This window comes from Microtus oregoni, unplaced genomic scaffold (genome assembly GCF_018167655.1).
Source record: "Microtus oregoni isolate MIOR12 unplaced genomic scaffold, Mior012 000005F_ref0000423, whole genome shotgun sequence".
NCBI classification, from domain to species: Eukaryota; Metazoa; Chordata; class Mammalia; order Rodentia; family Cricetidae; genus Microtus; species Microtus oregoni.
In genome coordinates, this window is record NW_024543064.1 from 33,603,672 (window position 1) to 33,627,992 (window position 24,321).

At 47.2% G+C, this 24,321-nt stretch overlaps 1 protein-coding gene across 6 annotated transcripts in view; it reads right to left on the bottom strand.

The window, feature by feature from the left end:
• Eri3 (ERI1 exoribonuclease family member 3) overlaps positions 1–24,321 on the bottom strand; it is a 133,774-nt gene that overhangs the window by 62,678 nt on the left and 46,775 nt on the right. For all 6 annotated transcript variants that reach the window (XM_041651836.1, XM_041651835.1, XM_041651834.1 and 3 more), the window contains one exon: positions 2,625–2,697. In XM_041651836.1, the coding sequence (XP_041507770.1) occupies positions 2,625–2,697 (73 nt within the window). The remainder of the gene's footprint in view (positions 1–2,624; positions 2,698–24,321) is intronic.

The following is a 24,321-nucleotide window of genomic DNA, read 5'->3' on the forward strand; positions in this document are numbered from 1 at the left end:
AATTCCTCCTCCAGACTAGACCGTAGATATCCTTCCCCAGGAAATTACTCTCGGACTCTACCTCAGTAAATCTACTTCTTTCTTAAGCAATCCACAGCTCTCAATGGTCCTAAACATGTTACTAGACAGAAGTGAAATGATGTTCAACAGTCAGCTTCTCTGTTAGAGTTCCAGAACTTAACACGGTGCCTGACACAGAGAAAGCGCTCCAGAGTGTGTTTATGGATGAGTTGTGTATGTTATATCTTTGTGCTCTATGTGTATATGTATAGACACTATGTCTATACATATTTCCCAGTATTTCTGCAGATGACTATGTTTATGTGAAAACACACATATGTATATGTGTGTGCATACACGCATGTGTATTCTCTTATTCCTTAGTAACATTTCTAATCTCTTCAAAAGAGCTGGGAGCAGAGCTTCAAGTCTTAAAGTTGACAGCTCAATAAAAATCTAAGATCATTCAACAACATCCCAAATGTCAGCCAACAGTGGCTTTTGCCACTCTGCTACAGGGGAAGTAGGTGGAGGTAGGAGATGTCAAAACACAGCTGTTGGAAAATTCCCTTTTCTGAGGCAGCCCACAGTTTCTGAAGGAGAGGAGAGCTGAAAAAAGTCTCTCATTTCTTCTCAGATTAGAGGCCTTTGGAAATGCGGACTCACATAGTCACACACCTGAAGCACAATATAGGCTGGGGCTAGAGAGGAAGGGATCAGAGTCCTTCTTTTTCCCAAGCCTGCTTGGATTACCTCACAAGAAGAAAATACAAGGTTAACTGGGAGTAGAGTCCTCAGTTTCCCTTTATACCCATTCTTTTCTTTCATATCTTGGCAGTCCAGTAGAAAATTGATTGAAGAGGTTCAAGACAGCCTAAAGCACCAAGGTGACCCTAGTGTTACCATATGGGTCAGCTACTCTCTTGCCCTTTTGCCTAGGAACCTAAAGGCAGAGAGTTATCATACACAAAATTCTAGTGAACTTCACAGAGTAATTTTTAATGGTCAGTGGCTGCCTCGCCTGGCTGGGCCTTCACATTGCATTTGTTGAGGCTGGCAAGCAGTCTCAGATAAGTTTTGACAGCAGGCACACTGTTTTCCTGGACAGTGTCTATCTACACATGCATGCTCCACCCAAGAGGGTCTCTATGAAAGTAGTTCTCAGTGAGGAGGTGGCCAGCAAGCATACACACTCTGAGTCTAGCTGACCCCAGTCCAGCCACTGAGGCTAGAACCAGGCTCTGTCTGTGCCCCGGAAGGACACACCTGGAAGTAAAAGAGAATGGATTTATTGCTAACTGAGTTCATTGATATCCCAAGTCCAGGGAGCCTCACAGCAAGAGAAGCTCAGCAGAAGTGATGTCTGAACCGCATCTTCAGAGAGAGGGAATGTGCCTGATGATGACGAAAAAAAGGCAAGAGGCGTGTTTCCTGAAGGGAGACAGCCAGACCAAAGTATGATGCTAGGACAGCCTAGTCTCCTCAGTCAAAAGTGAGAAGCAGTGTCAGAGACTCAGCTTTGTGAGTGATCATCAGGAGGTGGCGGGACAGAGAACGAAGAAGAGTACAAAGGATGCACACGAGGGAAAGGAAAACAAAGATGGAACCGAGTCCACCGTCACCCTTGTATGGAGTAAATACTCACAAAACTAGTTCCCCTACTGTTCTTCCACATCCACCCACAAAAGCAGGTTGCTCTTTCTGCCTACAAGGCAATCTCCTCCTGGCATACTCCCCTTCCTTGGCTACCCAGTCTAAGATCCCAATCTTCACAGTATCTAATGTGACCTTGCAATGGCCTCTTTCCCCTAAGCCTACAGGGAGCAGCCATCCTGATCCTGCTGTGCTTTCCCTTCTTCAAGATCCCTGAGCGTCACTAAGCTGCCTGGATGCCTCAAGTAGATCATGAGGCTGCTCTAGGAGGATGACATGTGGGTATCATTCTTCTAGCGGCTGGGGACTCCTGGAGCAATAATTCCTCTAGAGCAAGGAACCAAGAAACCCATTACTACATTACTTCTTTTGCTCACCTAAGAAGCACAGCACCTGCTAGGGAAGGCTAGTTTCCTGTGTGACTCACTATCAGGGGACTGTCCAAGCTATACAGGATACTTTTGAGGCCCACAACCCTATGCAAACTCTCCTAGGCCTACAATGCTGTATTAGTGCCAAGATCCTCCTTCATGCTCCAAGGGTCTAGCTTCCATTGTCCTCCCCTCCATGAAAAAGGCTCTGCTAGGGCCAGGTAAGAGCAAAGCCAGCTTAGGCAAACCCCTCTTCCTAACTAGAGCATAAAGACCACACTCAGTAGTATATAAAAAAAGATGAAGTACCATGCTTCTCCTAGTGACAGCACAGCTCAGCCCAGAGATTCAGAAAGAAAAAAAAAATTTCTCTAACTGGGACTTCTATGTTGTTTGGAAGACACAAATTGGACTCCACCTACTAGTAGTTGACATTTAAGCAGCTCCCCATCCCCAGAAATATCAACAATTCAGTGCATTATTACCCAGGGAAGAGAAAAAAGGGATACTGAGAAAATAAAGAAAAGGAAAGACACAAGAGTTGGGGGGTGGGGGGAAGTACAGGAGAACCAGCGGCTCTGGGTGAAGCTCAGATGGTACCTTTTTCAGATTAATCCACTGCTTGAAGTAATCCGCCACGGGCAGGCCTAAATAATGGCACTGGCCTGGGAGCCTACAAAAAAAGAGGAGAAAACAAGTTGGAAACACACGTGTCTCAAGTGCAGAGTCTTAAGTTACAAAGCAAAAAACAAAACAAAACAAAGTCTACAGAACAAAGAAAGCACAGGGTCAACACATCAGCAGGGTCCCCAGCTGAGGAAGATATCCCACCTTCAGCACCATGGATACTGGGCTCAGGGGCATTCCTCAGAACAAAATGTGAGTTTTCAGATATTACACAGAGTAACATCAGCTGCTACTACTTCCTAATTTGTTAAATTCTATTTTTAACACGTTAAGGACTTTTTAAAAAAGATTTATTTATTTATTATGTATACAGTGTTCTGCCTGCATGTATGCCTGCAGGCCAGAAGAGGCATCAGATCTCATTACAGATGGTTGTGAGCCACCATGTGGTTGCTGGGAATTGAACTCAGGACTTCTGAAAGAGCAATCAGTGCTCTTAACCTCTGAGCCATTTCTCTAGCCTCACGTTAAGGACTTTATGTACATTTTCCCTCAAAGTGATCCTACGAGGTAGGTACTGTAGTCTATTTTGGTCTTCCTGCTGCTGTTCTAGAGCTGTCTGTTTTAGATTTATTATTTTATATGCATGAGTGTTTTTGCTCAGACATATGTCTGTGCATCACGTGCCTGGCGGAGAGGTCAGAAGAGGATGTCAGATCTCCTGGAACTGGAGCTACAGATGATTGTGAATACCATATGAATGCTGGGAATTTAACCTGGGTCCTCTGCGAGAACAGTAAGTGCTCTTAACCATTGAGACACTTCTCTAGCCCGTTTGATTGTTTGCTTCAGACAGAATCTCACTCTATAGTCCTAGCTGGCCTGGAACTCACAATGTAGACCAGGCTAGCTTCAAATTCGGAGATCTACCTGCTTCTGCTTAGTGCTGGGATTAAAGGCATACACCACCACACCCAGCTCCTTTTTTTTTTTTTTAAATAGGGTCCCGTGTAGCCCTCCTGACTCCAGCTCCCAAATACTAGAATTAGAAACCTGTGCCACTACACTTGTAGGCAGTGTTGGGGTCAAACCCAGGGTGTCAGGCATGCTAGGTAAGTACTCTAACAATTGGACTACGTTCCCAGTCCTCCAAAAGAGGAGCAAGTAAACGGCCTTCCCTTTTTAAAAACTGGTATCTCAGGTGTGTATCAGTAACAGAAAACTGACTAACACAGGGCTCAAGAAGGGAAAATGAGTCTTCAGAAATTATGCCACAAAACAAAAACAAAACAAAAACCGGGTATGGTGTCACACGCCTTTAATCCCAGCACTTTGGAGGCAGAGGCAGGCAGATCTTTGTGAGTTCAAGACCAGTCTGGTCTACATAGTGAATTCTAGGACAGCCAAGGCTACATAATGGAGAGACCCTGTCTTAAAAGAAAAGAAATTACAGAGAACAAGACTTCCACATCTTCATCTACTGTAATCAGACTAGTGACGACCCTAATTGTCATCACAGTGCCTTTATCCAGTAACTGATGAAAAGAGATGCAGAGATCCACAGACAAGCACTGGGCTGGGCTCTGGGAGTCCTGAAGAAAGAGAGGAGGGATTGTTTGAGCCAGGGGAGTCAAGGTTATAACAGAGGAACCCACAGTAACAGCTGACCTGAGCTCATGTGAGCACATGGACTCTGACCAACAGTTAGGGAGACTGCCAGAGATCAACCTAAGCACTCTGCATGTGTGTGACACTTGTGTAGCTTGATCTGTTTGTAAGACTCCTCACAGTGAGAATAGGACCTGTCCCTTGCACTTAGCTGTCTTTTGGGAACCTGTTCCCCATGCTGGGTTACCTTGCCCAGCCTTTACACAGGGAGAGGAGCTCAGTCCTGCCTCAACTTGATGTGCCATGCTATGTTCAATTCATGGGAAGCCTGCCCTTTCTGAATGGAGATGGTTGGGGAGGGGAAAAGATGAGAGTTGGGGGTAGGGAATGGGAGGAGGGAGAGGGAACTGTGGACAGTACGCAAAATAAAGGAAAAAATGTTAACTAAACAAAAAAAGAGAGAGAGAAAAGACTTGCACATCTTCTTCCCAGAACCTTCCTAAGATCCAAGAGCTCAGATAGCTTTCCACCTGCTACCCTGCTCCAGGCCACAGGCCTTGGGTCTCTGCATGGTTCCTAAGAGACAATGCTTTATGAGTCAAGACTCTCTTGACTCATTGCCCCTTCTCATGACATCAGGAACCTGAGGTCACATATGTCCTTTTGACGCCACTTCCTATCACTTGTGGTTAGCCTAAATTCTTGAAGCATGCATTCCTTTTCTGTAATACATAAAGCTAATATTTTTGTTTGTTCTGTCTTTCAAGACAGGGTTTCTCTCTGTAACAGCTCAGGCTGCCTTGGAATTTGCTTTGTAGAACACAGAGATCTACCTGCCTCTGATTCCCGAGTGTTGGGACTAAAGGTGTGCACTACCACGTCTGGCCACAGAGCTGATTTTTTAGCTCAAAATCAAATTATTAGTGTCAAATGTGAGAGTGACCAAATAAGATGAGACGTGAGAAAACCCAATGGACTTCATAATCTGGAGGCCCCGTGAACCTAGTGAACAGTGTTAACAGCAGTGGGCCAGGCAAGGAAGAGTAGAGGGAAGAACCTCTGAGAGACAAGGCGATGGAGAACACAAGTACAGGCGCCTTTTCTTAGGAACTGTGGCTAGAGAATCTAGTTGAAACAAGTTCACCTCAGGAAGTTGAAGGGAAATCTAACTTTCCTTTCATTACCATTCAAATATTTGACAGATACTAATAGGAAGTTAACCTCAGGAAGTTAAACTAAGATGCATTACGTCTTTCTTTTGAGATAGGGTCTTTCTACACACAGCCCTGACTGTCCTGGAACTCTTTCTATAGACCAGGCTGGCCTTGAACTCAGAGAGATCACCTCTGCCTCCCGAGTGCTGGAATTAAAATCGCATGTCATCACACCTGGCACTGACTTTCTGGAGTGGCAGGTTTCTTTCAAAGACAGGTGGCACAGCAACATTATCTGTAACTAGCTAGCTTTCTGGAGGAGAATTTCTGGCTGATGAAGGGGTATCCAGAAGTGGTATGCCCACATAGGGCCAGGGATCAAGGACCTGAAGCCATTAAGCAAGGCTTCTAAGGGTAAGAAGTGGCCTGAGCAGCTAGAACGGAATTTCCTGAGAAGCAAACTGCAATTGGACCGTTTAAATCGCATCATTTGCTTCTTTTTCTTTGATGTTCCTTATCCTTTGTGTCCTAGAAAATAATTGCTAAGCTCACTGTTTCAGAAAAATTACATTGAGGTCTATTGTGGAGAGGTCTCAAAACAAGGAGGAACACAGGGACCTAACCAGAAAAGGGCAGACAGACCCAAGGGATTCCCTTTTCTGTGGGATTTTTTAAAAAGATTACTTATTATTATTTTAAGATTATTATTTTTAGGGGCTGGAGAGATGGCTCAGTGGTTAAGAGCATTGCCTGCTGCTCTTCCAGAGGACCTGAGTTCAACTCCCAGCAACCACATGGTGGCTCACAACCATCTGTAATGAGGTCTGGTGCCCTCTTCTGGCCTTCAGGCATACACGCAGAAAGAATATTGTATACATAATAAATAAATATTTAAAAAAAGATTACTATTTTTAAAGATTTATTACATATACAGTATTCTGCCTGCATGCGTACATGCACCCCAGAAGAGGGCACCAAATCTCATTACAGATGGTTGTGAGCCATCATGCGGTTACTGGGACTTGAACTCAGGACCTCTGGAAGAAGAGTCAGTGCTCTTAACTGCTGAGCCATCTCTCAAGTCCCCTTTCTGAGGGATTTCGATGGTACATGACAACTATAGACAACACCTCCAGGTAGGAAGGGTCTAGATCAGTGGGATCCTGCCTGCTCCTCTCCACAGGAGTTACAGTGAGAACAGACCAGAAAGAAAGATCATCTAAACAGTCATTCATATTTGAACATGGGTTTTAATTGCTGTAAAGAGACACCATGACCATGCCAACTCTTACAAAGGAAAACACTTAATTGTTTACAGTTTCAGGATTCAGTCCATTATCATCATGGCAGGGTACATGGCAGGCTCTGGTTGGGAGTCCTAATGGTGTAGGACACTGAATCAAACTGGGGTCAAGGGAGTCGGATCAAGCGTGGCCTTTCCAGGACAGTCTCTCCCCTCCTAGGCCCCTCCAAGGCTCTGTTGAGGAGCAGATATAGGGGTGTCCTGGAGGCTAGCTCCCTGTGTGATTTATATAGGAGCTCATAATGGCACCGACTGGTAGTAAATAATCAGATATAAAATTTTATCATTTAATTAACCAAAAAAATAAATGATCAAGGGCCCTGGGAAAAAGGAAGCCTGGTCACCCCCACGTTAGCTGCTACTGTGGGCATGGAGTGGATCATTACTGGATCTGTTCTCATTCACCCCATAGGTGTAACCCTCATTGTCCCTGCATCATTGACAGGCAAGCTGAGGTCTGGAGAGGGCAAGATAGCCTGGAGTTCCTCAGGAGCCACTCAGCAGCCTGGGGTAGGATCCTGTGAACTCCAAATCCAAGACTCAGTCCTTCTACTCTGGCTGATTCCATTTTCCAGCTCAGGATCAACTCATGCATCCTCCCCGTGAATGCCTCTTGGACTGCTATGGTCATGAAGCCACTTGGAGGGACCCTCAGATGAGGGTTGTTTGGAGCAGTGAATGGCATATAGGGTGCAGCAGACAAGGTGCTGCAGAAGTGGCTCAGAGTCCTACACCTTTAAGGCAACATGAAGCCAAATGAGATACTGGGCGGTATCCTGAGCATAGGAAACCTCAAAGCCTGCCTCTACAGTGACACATTTCCTCCAACAAGGCCATACCCACTCATTCCAACAAAGCCACACCTCCTAATAGGGCCACCCCCTATGAGATTATGGGGCCAACTACATTCAAACTCCCACAGACCAGCAGCAATCCTTAGTGCCTCTCTGTACTCTATATCTGACTGAAGTATGAAGGGGGAACTCCATGCATGAATTTGCAGATCTAAGGAGAAGAGTAGGGTTGCTAGTGCTCCTCTGAATATTCCAGTCCTGTGATTCCCAGCATAAACAATACAAATATAGTAGGGCCCAGACTCAACTTCATGAAAGATAGAACCAAGAGCTAGAACCTGAACTTCCAGGTGTCTCATGGGACAATAGCTAGACATGCCAGCACAGTGAGCACAAGGCGGGTTAGAGTGGTCACCATTCCCTACACAAACGAGGAAACAGATTCAGTGAAGAAAAAGAATTTGTTCAATCATGTAACAAGTCAAGAATAGAACTAGAAATGAACTCTAAGGCTTCTGAATATATGGGTGCCAACTGCACATATTCTCCTAGAGACTTTGACTCATCTCTGAGAAGGCAAAGCTTGGAACCTTGTAGAGGTGGGTAGGATGGTAGTTACTGCTCAAGGTCCTATCTTCATTCAACATTCTAGGAGCCTAAAGTCAGTAGGGACCAGTAGATAATACACGGTTCCATTAATCTGGCAAAGAAAAGGGCAAAGACTCCGGACACAAAGGGTCCAAATGCTCAGTTTCTACCAGATATTGATCCCAAGAAAAAGAGCCACTGGCAGTGGGCCCTGAACTAGCCTGCGGGCATAAATGTGCAGGCAAGTTTATGGTGCCCAGGTCTCCATGCAGCTGGATTCACTGGGCACAAAGCTCCCCAACTGCCCAAACATCATCTGGTCATGCTTATTACTGTTGCCCAATGAAATTTTATGCACCGAGTCCACAGGTGTGATTTCCCCTTCTTTATGAGGGGTCGGAATGACATCACTGATGGCCAATAGAAAAGACCCAATTATGTCCAGGCCATAAAAAGGAATGGGACTTTTTTTCTCCACCAAATCAAAACTTCCTTCAGTTTCATGAATACAAGGGGCCCCTTTTAAGGACACCATCCACCCCCCACACGTGCACACCAGTCCTGCCTGTGGGCTCTAAAGCAAGGTACATGATCACTCTTCAAATGCTGTGGGCCTAGAGCCAGAAAGGGCCCATACCTTGGCATTTACCATGTGGTCTTGCTCTTATCAAGTCATCAGAAAAGAACCTCAAACCCTATCCTCAGATGTTTGCCAGACTCCTCACTTGTCTAGCTTCCTGCTGACACTTTTAAACAACAAAACAAGAGCTTCTGCTTAGAAAGAAGAGAACATGGGAGGATAAAACCGTAAGACAATGTCTCTCCCCACAGACAGACAACAAAGCAAAGGGAGCCCCACCTTCCCCAACCCAGCCTTCATTCAGGCCTACCACCTGCAACTGAGCCTTTCTGGCTTGGCCCAGACAGCCTTGATAGCAAACAGGTGTGGTGAGCTTGGCGCCAGTCAAAGCAGGGGAGTAGCTCATTAAGGGAGCCCCCACACTCCACCCCTTGCTAATGGGTATGACCAAGGTGGAACCATTGTTAAGCAGGCTTCAGCTTTGAAGATTTGGTGACTGGAGCTTGGGGGAGTGCCACAAGGTTTGAGTTGAGGAGACCACAGAGGTCTGACAGATGGACTGCAGGCAGATTCCAAAAGGCAGGTCCAGCAAGAGAGCAGACACCTGTGCTAGAAGAAGCCGTGGACATTATTCCTGAAAGGTTTTGCTCCCTTCACATTTTACCCAATAAACCCATCTTGGGAGTCTGACTTTTTAGCAGACTCAAGACTTTAGAGAGGAGGGACCAGCAGGCTGGAGTCATCATATACTCCTTTCCGCCTCACAGGAAATGCCATGGCACCTGGATCTCAGAATGGCATGGATTGTCAGTCCTGATGACCAACAGCACCGAAATGTGTAGACATCACTCATCTCTAGAAACCATTGTGTTCCTGTGACATGTAGAGAAGGAATGTCTCAGTCATCAGTAGACCATGAAGGGAAGAGGACCAACTTTGTAAAGGAGTGGGTCAAGAGAAGTCAGAGCAAAGACCCTGCAAAGGGCACCTCTGAGGTACATGCAGCTTTCTCATTTGCCCATTCCAACACAAACACTCCCAGTGTTGTCACCAGCTGTCCTACACTTCAGAACTGCCACAACTCTCTATGCGACTACTCTGCTAGTGAAGAGAGACTGAGCCCCAGGAACGACCCCCGACCCCTGGAGCCCTGTCTAGTGTACCACCTAGTCAGAGTGCCACAGCCTACATGATGTAAGTCTGCATCCAGCATATGCCAGCCACACTAACCTGAGCAGCACTTAGCTGGGGACATGGCTCTTTGTCTCTCCTGCTTCCATTCCCCACCCAGAGGAGATAAACAGAGCTCGAGTGATGAACAGCCCGCCTTTCACGATCACTTTTCCTCAAGTTGAGGAGAGTGGCTAGTGATGGATGGGCTGGAATTTGGTTATCAGGAAGGGCTGTCAGCCAGAGGTGCCTATCTCCTCCCCCACTACGCAGGGCATCATTACATTGTGGCATAGAGGTAAAATATGACCAAGGGGAGGGAAGGAAGAAAGAAGGGAAGGCTGGGCTTACAGACGGAGCAAATTGAGCAACAATGAGAGCAGGCATGAGGCTGGAACGTTAGTTATCTGCCTGTGACACCTTTTATCTCTGCACAAATTGGTCCTTCCTCCCCCACTGCATCCTCTTATACAAACAGAAGCAGACACAATGTGTCACCACTGCAATAGCACAGCAATTTAACCCGAATTAGTAAGGGGGTCAAGCTAGGAAATAGGGGTTTCTCACTTCAACAGGTTTCCTTGTCTCAACTCTGAACCACCACATCGTAGGGAGGAGAGTGAAGAAAAAGCAGACTCATAATTGAATTCACTCACTTGGTCACTGCTGATGTATAAAAAATTAATGCTCAAGCCTCCTACTTATCAAAGCTAGTTATTCTCCATCTCACTTGTGTGATATGCCATGTCAAAAGACATGGCCTGCTCTAACCGGGCCACCACTCAGGGCTAGGAATCAGCAAGAACAGGGAATAAGGAAAAGATACCCTAGCCAGGAACTGAGGGCTAGACGTCTACAGGACAGGCTGCAGGAGAGTGCTGGAAGTGGAAAGAGTGGCAACTGTAGGATTACAGGTGCTGATCACATCAAAAGCAGTCTTTGACAGCTCAAGAACAGACTTATGAGCATACCTCTAGTCCCAGCACTTGGGAAGCAGAGGCAGGTAGATCTCTGAGTTCAAGGTCAACCTAATCTACTGAGCAAGTTCCAGGAGAGCCAGGGTTATACAGAGACATCTTGTCTTGAAAAACAACCAACCAAACCAAACAACACAACAAAAGAATACATTTATGTCTACAGACGCCCCATCCCCCTCCAAAGAAACATTCTTGGTCTACCCTCCAACAAAAGACATCAGTATGTTTACGAGTAACCCCTCTCCAACAGACAGACCGGTCTGTGTGTCTGGGATGGCTGCACCACTGACATGGACAAGACTTGAGGAGGCAAGAAAGGAGCCTGGCCTATTCCTCATGACCTCCACCATGGAGGGACATGGAGCTCGAAAGACTCTCAATAGGCAGGCAGTGCACCACACCACCACACCTCACCCCAATCCTGCTCTAGGCAGGCAGTGCACCTCACCACCTCACCTCACCCCAATCCTGCTCTAGGCAGGCAGTGCACCTCACCACCTCACCTCACCCCAATCCTGCTCTAGGGCTCTGTTGCACTAATCTGCACTCGACCAAGTGGTCACTGTCCTTGAGTAAAGGACATCACCTCCATTCCTCCTAAGCTAAGAGAACTAAAGGAGCCAGTCAAGGGAGACAGATTTTGAAACCAGGGGCTCAGAGGAGTGTTTTGGATAGAAGGCAGCAGACATCAAACCTGCAGTTTGGAGATGCTTCTTTGCCAGATGAAGCGAGGTAAGGAAAGATACTAGAAAAGAGATCTGGGGATAAATGGCAAAGGCAAAGCTCCAGAATCACTCAATAGCTTCAGAAATGGACTGAGGGGAGGAGTTATGGAAGGAAGCCAGAGACTCCTCTCTCAAGTTTAAAGACGAAGCATACAAATACCAGGTACAAAAGTCAAGGGCCCATTCCAGACACAAAGTAGGAGAACCTTAACCGACCCCACCACAGCTTTATGAGCACTGCTGAGCCCCAGGATGCTCAGATCAGAAGCTACTCAAACTTGGTTCCTCTATTCAGTGGCTTCCAGGTCCACCTGGAAGATAACCACAGCATAAACATAGTAGTCTGGAAGCAACTATTGAGGAAGGCCCCCGTGTTCCTGACGATGGAGGGCAACACCCTGTAGCACTTACAGTCTCAGCTTTAATTCCCTGTTCAACAAGCATGTGCACTGTCCCTCCACTGTTCTCTGCCAGCCCAGAGCCCTGGGAGGATGCACTGCTGACTTAGCGGCCCACTTTCCTCCACACTTACACTTGCTCCTATCCTCTGGGATATCTGCAGGTTACAATTCCAACCACAGGCTTCAGAAAGATTATACACTTGCAAGAGCCTGCAAAGGGTCAGGAGAGAGTCCTGTCTGAAATACCAGCATGACAGCTGGCTCCCTGTCTGTCTCCTCTTCCCCAGCCCCCTCCCCAAACTTGTCATGGTACAAGAAGTCTATAAGCAGCCCATCAGATTTAAATATCAGTGCGCGTGAAGCAGCAGCAAGAGCGAGGGAGCAGGAAGCAGACAGTGAGCGCCTCTGTCGCCACTGCTGTCAGGGAACACTAATGAATTTCACCACCGGCAGCCATGCTTCAGCTGGAGGGTGGGGGCGAGGTGGAGGGTAGGGAGTTTTCTTGGGAGAACTCTGTCAGTACTAAAACATCTTTTCCAGAGCCTTGTTAATATATGTTACCGAGGAACTGAGCACTATGGCCCAACCAAGACTTCAAGGGGAGGGGAGACTGGGGCAAATCCTGATGTTTTCTAAAACAGGAAGGGGCATACTAAGTGTGAGGCTGGAGGGAGCCAGCCAAGCCCCATTAGATGGGTGACCTCTGGGCTGCTTCCCACCATGATTTAACAACATCCCACAGGCTTATCTCGGAGGCCTTGGCTGTTCAGTTAGGGGGAAAAGGAAAGGAAGGGCCCAGGCAGCAAAAGGGTGGCCTGGTCAACTTACTGCCCATCCTACCTCACAGAACTGTAGCTAACTCCACAAAGAGGCCCAGAGGAACATGTTAGACACCATCCTTCTGGACCTGAGGAAGATGGGTGAAAAGTCTCCGCACCTGTTATAGAGGCAGCTACTTCCCACAGATGTCAGGAGACAGAGCAGGTTGTGAGTGCTCTTGAGACTGTCCCAAGATCCTAAGCAACAGATCCACGACTTAAACCCAGGTCTATTTGTTGCCTCCTGTGTATCCTCTACTGCCAGACCCTGCCCTTCTCATTCCTTCCCACTGGTGTACACGCCTCTCTGGCATGGCAGAGTCCACAGCTGCCGTATAGCACTAGGCTGGGCTCTAGGCCAGGGTGAACCCAGCCAGGAAGAGAAAGCTGTGGGACCGAGCCAGGCCATCACCTGGGAGTTGCCACAGCTCAGAGGGCATGGATGCAGCAGAAGTCTTCCCTCGGGTGCCCTCTGCACAACTCTGATCAACAGTGTCTGATCTGGCAGCAACCTGCTGTGCAGGGGGCAGATGACATTTAATTTCCTCTTGGTTTCCCTACAGTACAGACGAAAGGCCGTCACCTGCGTCTGGGTCTGGCAGCACAGCTGGAACTGTTCCCAGACATGCTGCTAGGGCGAGTTCCCAAACAGAACCAGAATGCAGGCGGATGCAGTGGGATGCCCCTCAGGCCGGGCTGCTAGTCCTCCCAGGGAAAGCAAACCTCAAACCTCTAGAGTCAAACCATTGCTTAAAGAAGCTAAAGGAACTATGTGCAGATTATTTCCCATTCCTGGCTTCTTATTAAAAAGATGAATTTATTATTGCATGTGTACGAGTGTTGGGCCTACATATATGTATGTACACCACATGCATGCAGTGCCTGAGGAGGCCAGAAAGAAGCCTAGGATACTCTTAGACTGGAGTTATAAATGGTTGTGAGCCACCATGTGGGTGCTAGGAACTGAACCCCAGTCCTCTAGAAGAGGACCTAGTGCTCTTAATCACTGAGCCATCTCTCCAGCAGCTAGTGCTCTTAACCAACAAGACATTTCTCCAGTCCCAATAATTTATATTTTTTATGGGTATGGGTGTTTTGCTTGCATATATGTCAGATACCCTAGGACTGGAATTACAGAAGGCTGTGAACCACCGAGTGGGTGCCGGGAATCAAAACTGAATCCTCTGGAAGAGTGGCAGTGCTCTTAACTGCTGAGCCATCTCTCCCCGTTCTTTCAGCTCCTAGTTTTACAGCCCACCTACTGACCACCTCTACTCCCATTTCTCCCCTCAGAACCCACAGGAAGTGCGTACGTGTTATAAACACCCTGTGGAAAAGTGTAACACACACCTCTCCAGTGCTACAAATGCCCCGAAATCCTATCACTTGTACCTTCCAGTGCCTGTCTAGGCAAACAATAAGATAAACACCTCTCCAGTGTCTGTCCCATGGCACAATGCTCACTTGTGTGGGAAGTGCTGGAGCTACTACCAAGACCTGGACAGAGCTCCTTACCATACAGAGTATCAGGGAATAAGGTAGAGAAAGGAGGCTAAGCACCAGACTGGCTAGTGTCTTGGCTGATGGCCTGTCTTATTTTTGGCTCCCTAGTAGTTTAAGCTGTCTCCCAGATACTCCACATATCCTAGTCTAGTCTCCACCTAGCCTGTGGCTATCTTGACCCTATGCTTGGACTATGTTTGTATGGCCTACAATGCCCCCTAGAGGCTCTGAAGAGAGAAATCCTCCTGGTACTCAGGGTCTGGGATATAGTTCAGCCTCTGCTCCATATAAATGCACAAGAACACAGCTGTTGTCTTTAACCTCTGGCTGGTCCCCTGCCCTGATTCCAGCTCTCCTAATTTTTTTCAAGAACTTCAAGCACTCAGCCTGCACAGAGCACTCCTCCCAGCACAACAGCACTGGAACAAGCTTGGGGAGTTTGACACTGTGTTCTAGAAGCTCTAGGCCTAAGGGTTTCAAGAGAGAGAAATCAGGCTACCTTATGGAGTAGGGAAGAACAGAGCTTTTCACTGTGTTTGCTGTCTTCTTTACGGGGTTTTCAGTCTACTTTGCCCTGTTGTTCTGATCACACGGTGCTCCCCATAGTCCCCAGCATACTACTTCCTAGGCCTAGAGTAGATTTCAATGGGCTAATTTCAGGCCACTGCTGCCTGCCTGTGCCTTCAGGGTGTGCACACTTAACACCTTCCATGGCAGTTTCCTACAGTATTCTTAGGGGAGAAGCACTACAGTGGAAGGAATTGACATTTACAGTAAAGTCCTGGTGGATATGGCTGACACATGCCACTCTTGAATCAACACATGGGGTACACCTGCTACTATGATCAATCATCTAAAACTGACATCCAAAAATCTAAACAGATGGCATTTGGCCAATCTCTGAGCCAAATGCAGCATATTACAACATGAAATTCCACTTCCTAGATGTTTCCAAATTCTGTATGTGGGAACATGGGGACATAGAATAATCTCATCCCTGTCAAGTGTTTGTCCTATGGTCAGCCAGCATAGAAAGGAGTCACATGTACCACAGTTCTGGACCCAGGACCGGAAATGAGTGAAGGTTCTTGGGGGTCGATTACCAAGCACACTATCTAAAATTCCTCCAGCCAATTTTGCAAGGGCTATAGAGGGAAGCAAGGGATGGTGTCCTTTTGGCTAAAGCCACTTGTTAACAGGCCTTGGATTCCTTTATCTCTAGGGAAAGGAAGGTAGCACTGAGCACTGCCCCCTCCCATGCCTCCCAGCAGGGCCAGGGAGGACAGCCATTAGTGTGTACCTCAGCAGACAATGGGGAGGAGAAGTCTCCAGAGCAAAGGACAACTGCAGCAATTAGAATGCAGGGAGGTTCAGAAGCTATTTAACTGGGTAACCCCTGAGGTCACTGCATCTGACTCCCATCCCTGGATAAATATTGTATGAGAGGGGAGGGGGGCGAGCAAGGGAGCCGAGGCATAGCAGCTCCTCCTTCCCCTCCTTTCCCACCCGATGTGCTGCCTCCAGCCACACACAACAGGAACATTATTTACAGCCCTGACAGTCAGAGCAATCACTCTGCTAACCAAGAGGGAATGGACAAAGTCGACTTACCAAAAATTGACTATGGCAATTGAAGAAGAAACCAGGGTGGTTGGGGGAAGGGAGCTGAACTAACACAGACACAAGGTTTCCCTTGTCCTCTGGGTCCTGCTGGAGCAGGTACTGCCACCCTTAAACCCTCAAGTATGGCAGTTGAAGCAGGTCTTGACTACCAGAGTGAATCAGAGAAATGGGGCATCCTTCCACCTCTCATCACTATCTGTATGCCCTCAGCAAAGATGGAGCCCTGTCTACCTGCCCAAAGGAATCCAGACCAGCCACAAACCACCTGCAGACCCAGCTGGCTCTTAGCTGGCCTGATAGGCAAAGGCCAAGAACATGGAAGTGGGATACTGCAGACAGAGGCAGGCGGGGGGGGGGGGGGGGGGGGCGACGACAGGAGAGCCTGAGAGCAGGCTGCGCTCGGCCCCTTCGCCACTCCTGCAGTCCTGCTCTAATGCACCCTGACATGCCTCTGAAGACAGAGAGCTGTTTGCAGTCAGCACCGTGATTTGTTAGTAATTATTTCCATGGTGTCACATTGCTGTCACTCTGTTAACAAAGAGACAGGCTGCCTCGGGCTGCCTGCAAGAAAGAATCGCAGAGAAAAAGGCCTGTCAGGCTCCCGGGATTCTCTGGGCTGGCTTTCTTCCCCAAACCAACATCTTCGCAGGCTTTGGAAGAATCAGTTTTACAGAACATCAAGTCTGAGTTGTGTTACCCTTTAGCCAGGGATACTGAGAATTTATCCAACCCACTCACAGCTGTCCTTCCCAAACCTCTACAAAGCTAAGCCCCTCTATAAAGCATAGGCCACCATGCCAACTGAAACACAAGGCTCCCTGGCCTCCAACTCCCAAACTCCATACTCCTTGACTCTTCCACCTGGCAGCTGGGTCTATCCTTTGCAGGTGCTCTTAAAAGCCTTACAAAACAAACCTCATTCTGACCAGACCAACACAGCTACCCTTTTAGCATGGGAGGGGGGTAGGGAAAAACAGGATGGCTGAGAATCTTCCCTTTACAAATCCACCGATTGCATTTAAGAGCAAAGCTGTTTAGCAGCCACACCCTTCTAGCCTCCATAAGCCAGAACCTCTGAGGAGCAACTGCAAGCAGACCTGTCTTTCCCTGGCCTGGATCTGCTCAGAGTCTGCGAGGGAGAACTGATGGTTTGTTTGAGTACAGAGTAATGTCTCCATTACCCTGGTTGGGAATTAGAGGACAGATTGGCAAGCACTCACAAAACAGAGGTCACCCACCTTTATAGGCACGGAAAGTTGGAGATTAATTCTCTCCTCTTACAGAGGAGATCAAGCTTCAGGACAGGGGAAGGGAAGCTCCAATACTGAGAAACTCAATGCCATGCAATGGTAGCAGAGGTGGCGGCGGCAGCTAACGCCACCTCTAGCATCATGAACAGAAAAGGAAGACAGCCACAAACCCTGAGAAGCCCTGTTAAAGGCACTGCCACAAAGATCCTGCAGAACCCCACTAGACAGAGGAACCTGGACAGGACCAAAAATGTTTGAGAAGTTCTCATGTTTTGTTTACTGCTGTGCCCTCAATTCCTGAAACAGTTCAGGGCACACCGTGGGTACCTAACACTCATCTGCCGAAAGAAGAAATAAATGAGCCAGAATGACTTAATGCTTCTTCCATGGGCCTAGGGCCAGTGTCTCCCTAACCTTCACCTCAGACAGGAAGAGACCAGATGGTTTCCAGAATAGAGAAGGAAGGCCGCAAGGTTAAAAGGTTAAAGGACTGGAAATAGTTTTTGAAGGATGAGAGGAGTTGAAGCAAGTTGATAGGCAGAAGTATTTCTATATTAAAATGAACATTCATGTACTCATTCAGCAAACATAAGCTAAATACCCAAAGAAGGTAGATATTCCAACAAAAGGAAAAGTGCAGTAATGCAAAACAATGAAATATAAACAACAAAAAGGCCAAATGAATTAAACTATCACTACATTGTACAAAATAAATCAAACACAGAAGAGTACATTTCGTATGACTTAATTTCTATGAGGGTCAATAACAGGTGAAGCTAACCATGAGTAATCTAAGTCACTATGATCCTTAGAGGCAGGGGTAGGCATGACTGACTGAGATGATGAAAACAGTCTTGATTAGGATGATGACACAGGTGTATATTTGTATGCAAACTTACCATGACAGAAATGACACATGCTTATATTTACATACTCTACTATACCTACTTTATGCCTTGATTTGGGGATGGGGAATACCAGGGACTGAACCTAGGTTTTCAGGCATGCTAAGTGAGCAATCTGTCATTGAATCACATATCCAGAACTCTTTCTACTCTTTATTTTGACATGAGGTCTCACAAGGTTGCCCAGGTTGGTCTTGAACTGCTCTACAGCCCGCCCAGGTAAGCTTTGACCTGCTGATTTCCTTACTTACTTCCTCCGGAGTGGCTGGGATTATAGGCCTGGGCCACAAGGCCTATAGGCTCATATCATGTTTGTTTATTTAAGACCAAAAACAAAACAGAAGTTGATAGTCAAGAGTCACAAAAATAACAGGCGAAGCCTTAGAAAAGAAACACTGGTTTTAAAATATCTCACACAAAAGAAAATTCTAATTTTGGGGGCGGGAGTACCAGTAGTTTCTTCTTAGGAGACAAGCCCCTCCAGCCTTCATTCTGACAGAGAATACACACACCTGTGGAAATGTCAAGAAGATTAAAAATGTTCCACACACAGAGAAACAGGGTCCAAGTCTCAGTCTAGGGGTGGTAGCTGAGAGGGAGGCTGCAATCCATGTCAGGTGAGTTCAAGGAGGACAGACGGAAGATCACATGCCCCAGCCATGTCCCAGATAGCTCCGAGGCCTCCAAAGCACCCTATATGTCAGACTCTGCTACTGAGAATAAAGCCAGACTTTGAGTCTGAGCTGGAGCCACAGACATAGGACCCAATTTGTCTTCCTGACAATCCAGGCATAGAGACTAGCTGAACTAGTCCAACTCTGGGATAAGAGGAAGGTCTCAGAGGGTCCAAGCCTGTTGCCAGAAAAGGAGGGGCAAAGACACACACAGATGGTCCTTGGGAGCTGTACAGATCAAGTCCTAGGGCTAGAATTTGGGTAGCAACACTAGCTTCTAGACCACTTTTAAATGGTAAAGGACCATTCACTCACTGCAGCAGGCAATGAGGCCACTAATGCTTTTAACATCTCACTGCTTGATGACTATTAAGTTATCTTTAACCAGTTTTAACTGGGCAAAACTATTCTGAGGTTCCTATAATAACTTCAGCGATTTAAACCCTCTGAGCCTTCCCAGGGGGTGAGAATATGAAGCTGTCACCCTAGCCAGAAGTACCGAGAAAGAGCAGCAGAGGCTCTGTCTACCAGACAGCAGTTTCTCCTCTAGGGCCCCTCCAACCATGAACTCTGTCCAAGGCAGACTTCCCAATGAAAGCACCAAGGGAAGGTGGCGTGGTAAGAGGCCTGCTAACCTGCAGTTCTAGGACATCCTGAAGAGTGCAAAGGGAGCAAAGACTAGGAACCACGAGCAGCCCTGGCTACATTTCAGAAATGGATAATCCCTTTAATGCTGGTTCTAGGCCCAGACCTAATGGAGGGGCATTCAGAAGTTTCTGAGTAGGCTAGCTCCGGGGGTGTCTGTGTTCACACACCGGGGGAGGGGGAGTACTCCTTACTCCTCCAAGCCTAAGAACTCTCAGCCCAAGGAGCTGTCAGGCTAACGAGGCTACCCCACCACCACTCCATCTGAGCGTGGCAGGCTGCACCGCACGACTGGCTTCAGGTGGCTCTTCTTTAATTAATGGCATCCCAGGCTCTGCAGGGAGCTTCACCCCACAATGAATGGCCCTCTCTCATTAGAGGCGAGCCTGCCATGATGTATTCAGGGTGAGGGCCAGGATTCATTTCCCTGTCTGTGGGTTGGGGATGGGAGGGAGGAAGAGGCACCAAGGAGATTTATATCGAGTGACTTGGATTAGCTGCAGCTGAAACATGACCCCATCAACTCAAGCTGCCTTCTTGGGGCTAACCCAACGCACCTCTGATGACGAGAGTGCTCTAGGGAAACTGAAAGGAGGGCAGAAGGTCTGGTTGCCATTCTCTCTGAGCTTAGACTCCAACTCGAAGGTCCAGAATTCCTATACAACCTCTGAGACACCCTCTCCCCTGCCCCCACACATCTCATGTGTTCGGAAGCCTGTGCTGACTCGGAACAATCTTTCCCATCAAGAGCCCTGTCATGACTGGGAGGTTGATCCACTAGCTCCTTATGGTGGAGGCTCCACCCTACGGCTTTCAGCTGGCTCTTCTGACTTCTGGAGTAAGCAACACTCGTATCCCTTACTTCAGAAAAGGGGCCTACAACATGGCTTACCCCTTAACTGTTGTCTGGAGAGGACCCAGGCATATTGTACCACAGAGCATCTCAGACATCAGATCAGCTCAATTAGAAAAAGGCAGGCATGAATTTGTCACAAAAACATGCCACAGCTGCCATTTCACTACGGTGATCCAATGGGCTGAATCCCATTTCCAGTGTGGGAAGATCTTAGGCAATTCTGTCCTCTGCAAACATCTATCTTTACCTGCTGATTCAACTTACTGGCCCAGCAACTCTATTCTTCCTTCCACCTCTCCCTGGTACCATCTTACAGGATCACAGAAGACTGAGTGGGGGAACTGGGCCTCCCAGGCAAAAGACAAAAAAACTGGGTTTTGAGATGTTCCTGTTTACAGGATTGTCACACACTTAAAAAGAAGCCCACACTGTACTCTGCTTGCTACTTAACTGGTAGGATCTAGAAGCAAGGTGGATTGAAGCTACACAACACACAGATCTATCCACTAAACTCGACTTTCAATTTTGCTTGTGCATGGGGAAACAGCACACTTCAGAATTCATGTTCTTTCCACGGATATGCCCTCAGAATAGCAAGTCACTAAGAGTTCTAGAAGGTATGCCTTCATATGCACCTGTGAGCTAATCCAAAGGCTGTTTTGCAGGCCTGCTGTAACCCTAGGAGACCCAGGGCAGGTGTCCATCATCTGCACATACACTCAGTGACCGTCAGCCATGCTTCTCCCTGGTCCATAAAGCAAGCATTCATATACCCTTGCTTCCCTACTCAGAAAGAGATGTAACTCAGTTCCGCTTTGCTAAGCCCTATTTGGCAATGTGTCTAAACACATGCAAACTTAATTAGTTCAGGAGGGGAGCCCAAGTGCTTGCAGTGACAGATAAAAGTAACAGGGAAAGAGACAAGTCAAGACTGGCAAGGTGTTCTTACTCTGGCCAATTCCCCCAGCAGGCTGCTAATCAAAAGTGATACAGCTCAGTGCTGGGGACTAACTGGCACTTTCATGGGTAAGGGGCATGATGAGATGCCATGTGTGCTTCCAAATATAAACATAAAAAATGTGGTGTCCAAAATGATATTGGCTGCAGGCAGGCTCCTTATAACAGACCAGGACTTAGGTGTAGTGGCACACACCTGCAATTCTAGTACTTGAGAGGCTGAGTCAGGAGGACATTGAGTTCAAGACCAGCTTGGGCAACAACAGTGATACTCTGTCTCAAACTAAAAGCAACACAACAAAACAAACAAAGCACAGATCTGAGGATTTATTTATTTGTGGCCTTGCAAGAAAGCTCTCTGGCAGCACCAAAACATCCCCTCCACATCTGTTGGCCAACCATGCCCCAATACCAAAATGAACATAAGAGTCTACATCTCCAACACCAGGCAAGATAACAGCTCAGGCTCTGACCCTCAGAGCAAACAAAGGACAAGGAAGATAGATGTCCTACCAGATCATACAGTGTGGATCATGAAAATGAGGACTGCAACAGATGGTCAACAGCCATGGTTCAACACATGGTTCTAGAGCCAGAAGCTTAGGTTCGAATCCCTGCTTTGTCAACAAACAGGTTGTGTCTTTGACAGATTAACTATCTCGCTGAGCCTCAGTTTCTCAACGTATTTTTAATTTTTTTTTTAAATGTTACAAGAAGAAATATTTCAGGATTGTAAGATAACTGAACAAATAAAAGGCTCTTGTTGTCATGCCTTACTGAGTTTGGTTTCCAGGATCCACAAGAAGGAGAGAACTGACTCCCACAAGTGTCCTCCTCTGACTTCCTGGCTCCATGGCAGTGCATACACACCCACATGTGCGCACACATGCACACAAAAACAAACGTAACTTTAAAAAAATAACTTAACTGATAGAACTGTGGTTAGGGAGTTAAATATGTAAGCAGTACAAAGAACACTGGTACACAGTAAGTGCTTCATAAACAGTTTGTGTTTTCTCTTTACTTTTAACTTTTTCAAGGGCCCCAGCCTGCAGTTTCAGAGGCACAAACCTCTCAAATAGAGCACTTCACATTGTGCCCAGGAACAAGCTCCTTCTCCTCGGCCCAGCACCAACCCCACATCTAGCACTCTTCCAGAGCAGAACTTCTGCAGGACCATTCAACTATCCTTCATTCAACAAACTACTGGGCTAGGTGGCATAGTTCAGTGTGCTTAGCATATGTGAGGTCTTGAGTACAGTCCCCTGTACCACCACCACCTCCAAAAAATCCCCAAAATTTACCAAACTACTATTACACATCAAGTTTTGTCTGAGGATTATAAGTGTTTACAATCTATGAAACAGACAAGTAGAGACAGCTGCAATAAAATGCCATGAAGGAATCAGTAAACAGTAAAAAGTATTCTTTTTTTAAGTAAACATGAAAGTGGGAAGGTGCAGAGCCTTGAAGGTCCCAGCAGTGCAGCTTGACTTTGAGGGTAAGGGTGCCTTGGTAGGATGAAGCAGAGGTGTGACTTCACTGGAGTCAGATCCTAGAACAAACCACTTGGAGGAGCCTCTGGAAGTGTGGTCAACAGGAGACTAACTGGTTGAGGTAAGGCAAAGGGTGGTTCTCAGGTTTCTGACCTGATGAGCTACATCAAGGCAGCTGAGAGATGGCCACCAGGCGTTCAGGGAGGGCTTGTGGGGAGGAAGGCACAGACAGAGTTCTGGGCCTGTGGAGGGAGAAGAGCTATCTGGGTATAAGGCTTGGATTCAAGGGGCTGATGGAGCAGATCTCTCATCTCCAGGAGGATTATGTTGGTTCTCAATTCTCTTGTAAAAAAGACTGGAAAGCTCAGTGCACAAACAGGTGAAGCTCTAGCAAAAGGCAAGATTACTCCGATGAGAGCAAGAATGAAGGAAAATGCAAGATAGGACAGGGATCAAAACAGCACCAATATTTTAGAAACACCAACACTGGTGGAACACACCTTTAATCCCAGTCCTCTCCTGGCGGGGGGCACAGAAGCAGGGACAATTTTGTGAGTTCAAGACCAGCCAGTCTACAAAGTAAGTTTGTGGACAACCAGGGGCACACAGAGAGACCCTGTTTCAAGAACAAAAACACCAAGCTTAGGAAAAATCTAAAAGAGTAAACTGCAAAAGCGACTAAGGAGAAGCCAAGGAATCGGAAGACACAAAGTTAAAGACTATCATGTCAAGATGACAAGATTAGCTCTACTGAATGAGCTAGAGGCCCCACCTGACCCACGGCTAGCACCTTAGGAGAACTACTAGCCCACTGAGTCACTTCACTGCAGGTACCAGCAGTCTTGCTCTTCAACTCGACTGTAGCCCAGTGCACACTCTCCACACCAGCAGTGAGCAGCGAACACTGAACAAGGTCCCTTCACTCCCCAGACTTTCTTAGCCCTTAGGTGCTCTAGGTCCATCTCTGCAGAGTACAGGCACAGGGCACACACAGCATGGACATCCCAGAAGTCATAAGGAGAAACAAAGAACATTCAGTGCCAGCTCTGCATTTAGATGTAGTGAGAGCGGGAGACCTTCCTACACTAAAGGTGAGCTGACTATGAAGGTCCTCTGAACCAACCACAAGCAGGCCCCAGCCCCTCCCGTACTCAACTCAGGATAGTGCTCGATTACCCAAAATGGGCCTTCCTGCAAATTGCACTGAGGCCTGTGCCTCCCTCGTTTGACCCTCTTCTTAGATCAAAATCCCACCTAGGAAGCCACTGGTCTACTTCTCAAACACATTTTATTCAGCTGGTAAGCCTGGAGCTTCAGGCCACAGGGTAGAGCTCAAGTTCTTCAAATGGCTGGTCATGCAGGTCTCACTCCTCAGCATCCATAAACCTTACCTGTCTACCACCCCAAGGTTGGATACTCCCCAACTGGCTAAGCAAAGGAACAAGAAACCCCTTAGGTTTCTTTAAGGAACAACAGGTAAAATGAGGAGAGGTCAGTTGCGAGGGGCGGGGAGTTAAACTAAACCCTATTAAGTATCTTTTCTATAAAACATATAGAAGAAAATTTAAGCCAGGTGGTAGTGGTACATGCCTTTAATAACAGCACTCTGGGAGGCAGAGGCAAGTGGATCTCTGAGATCGAGG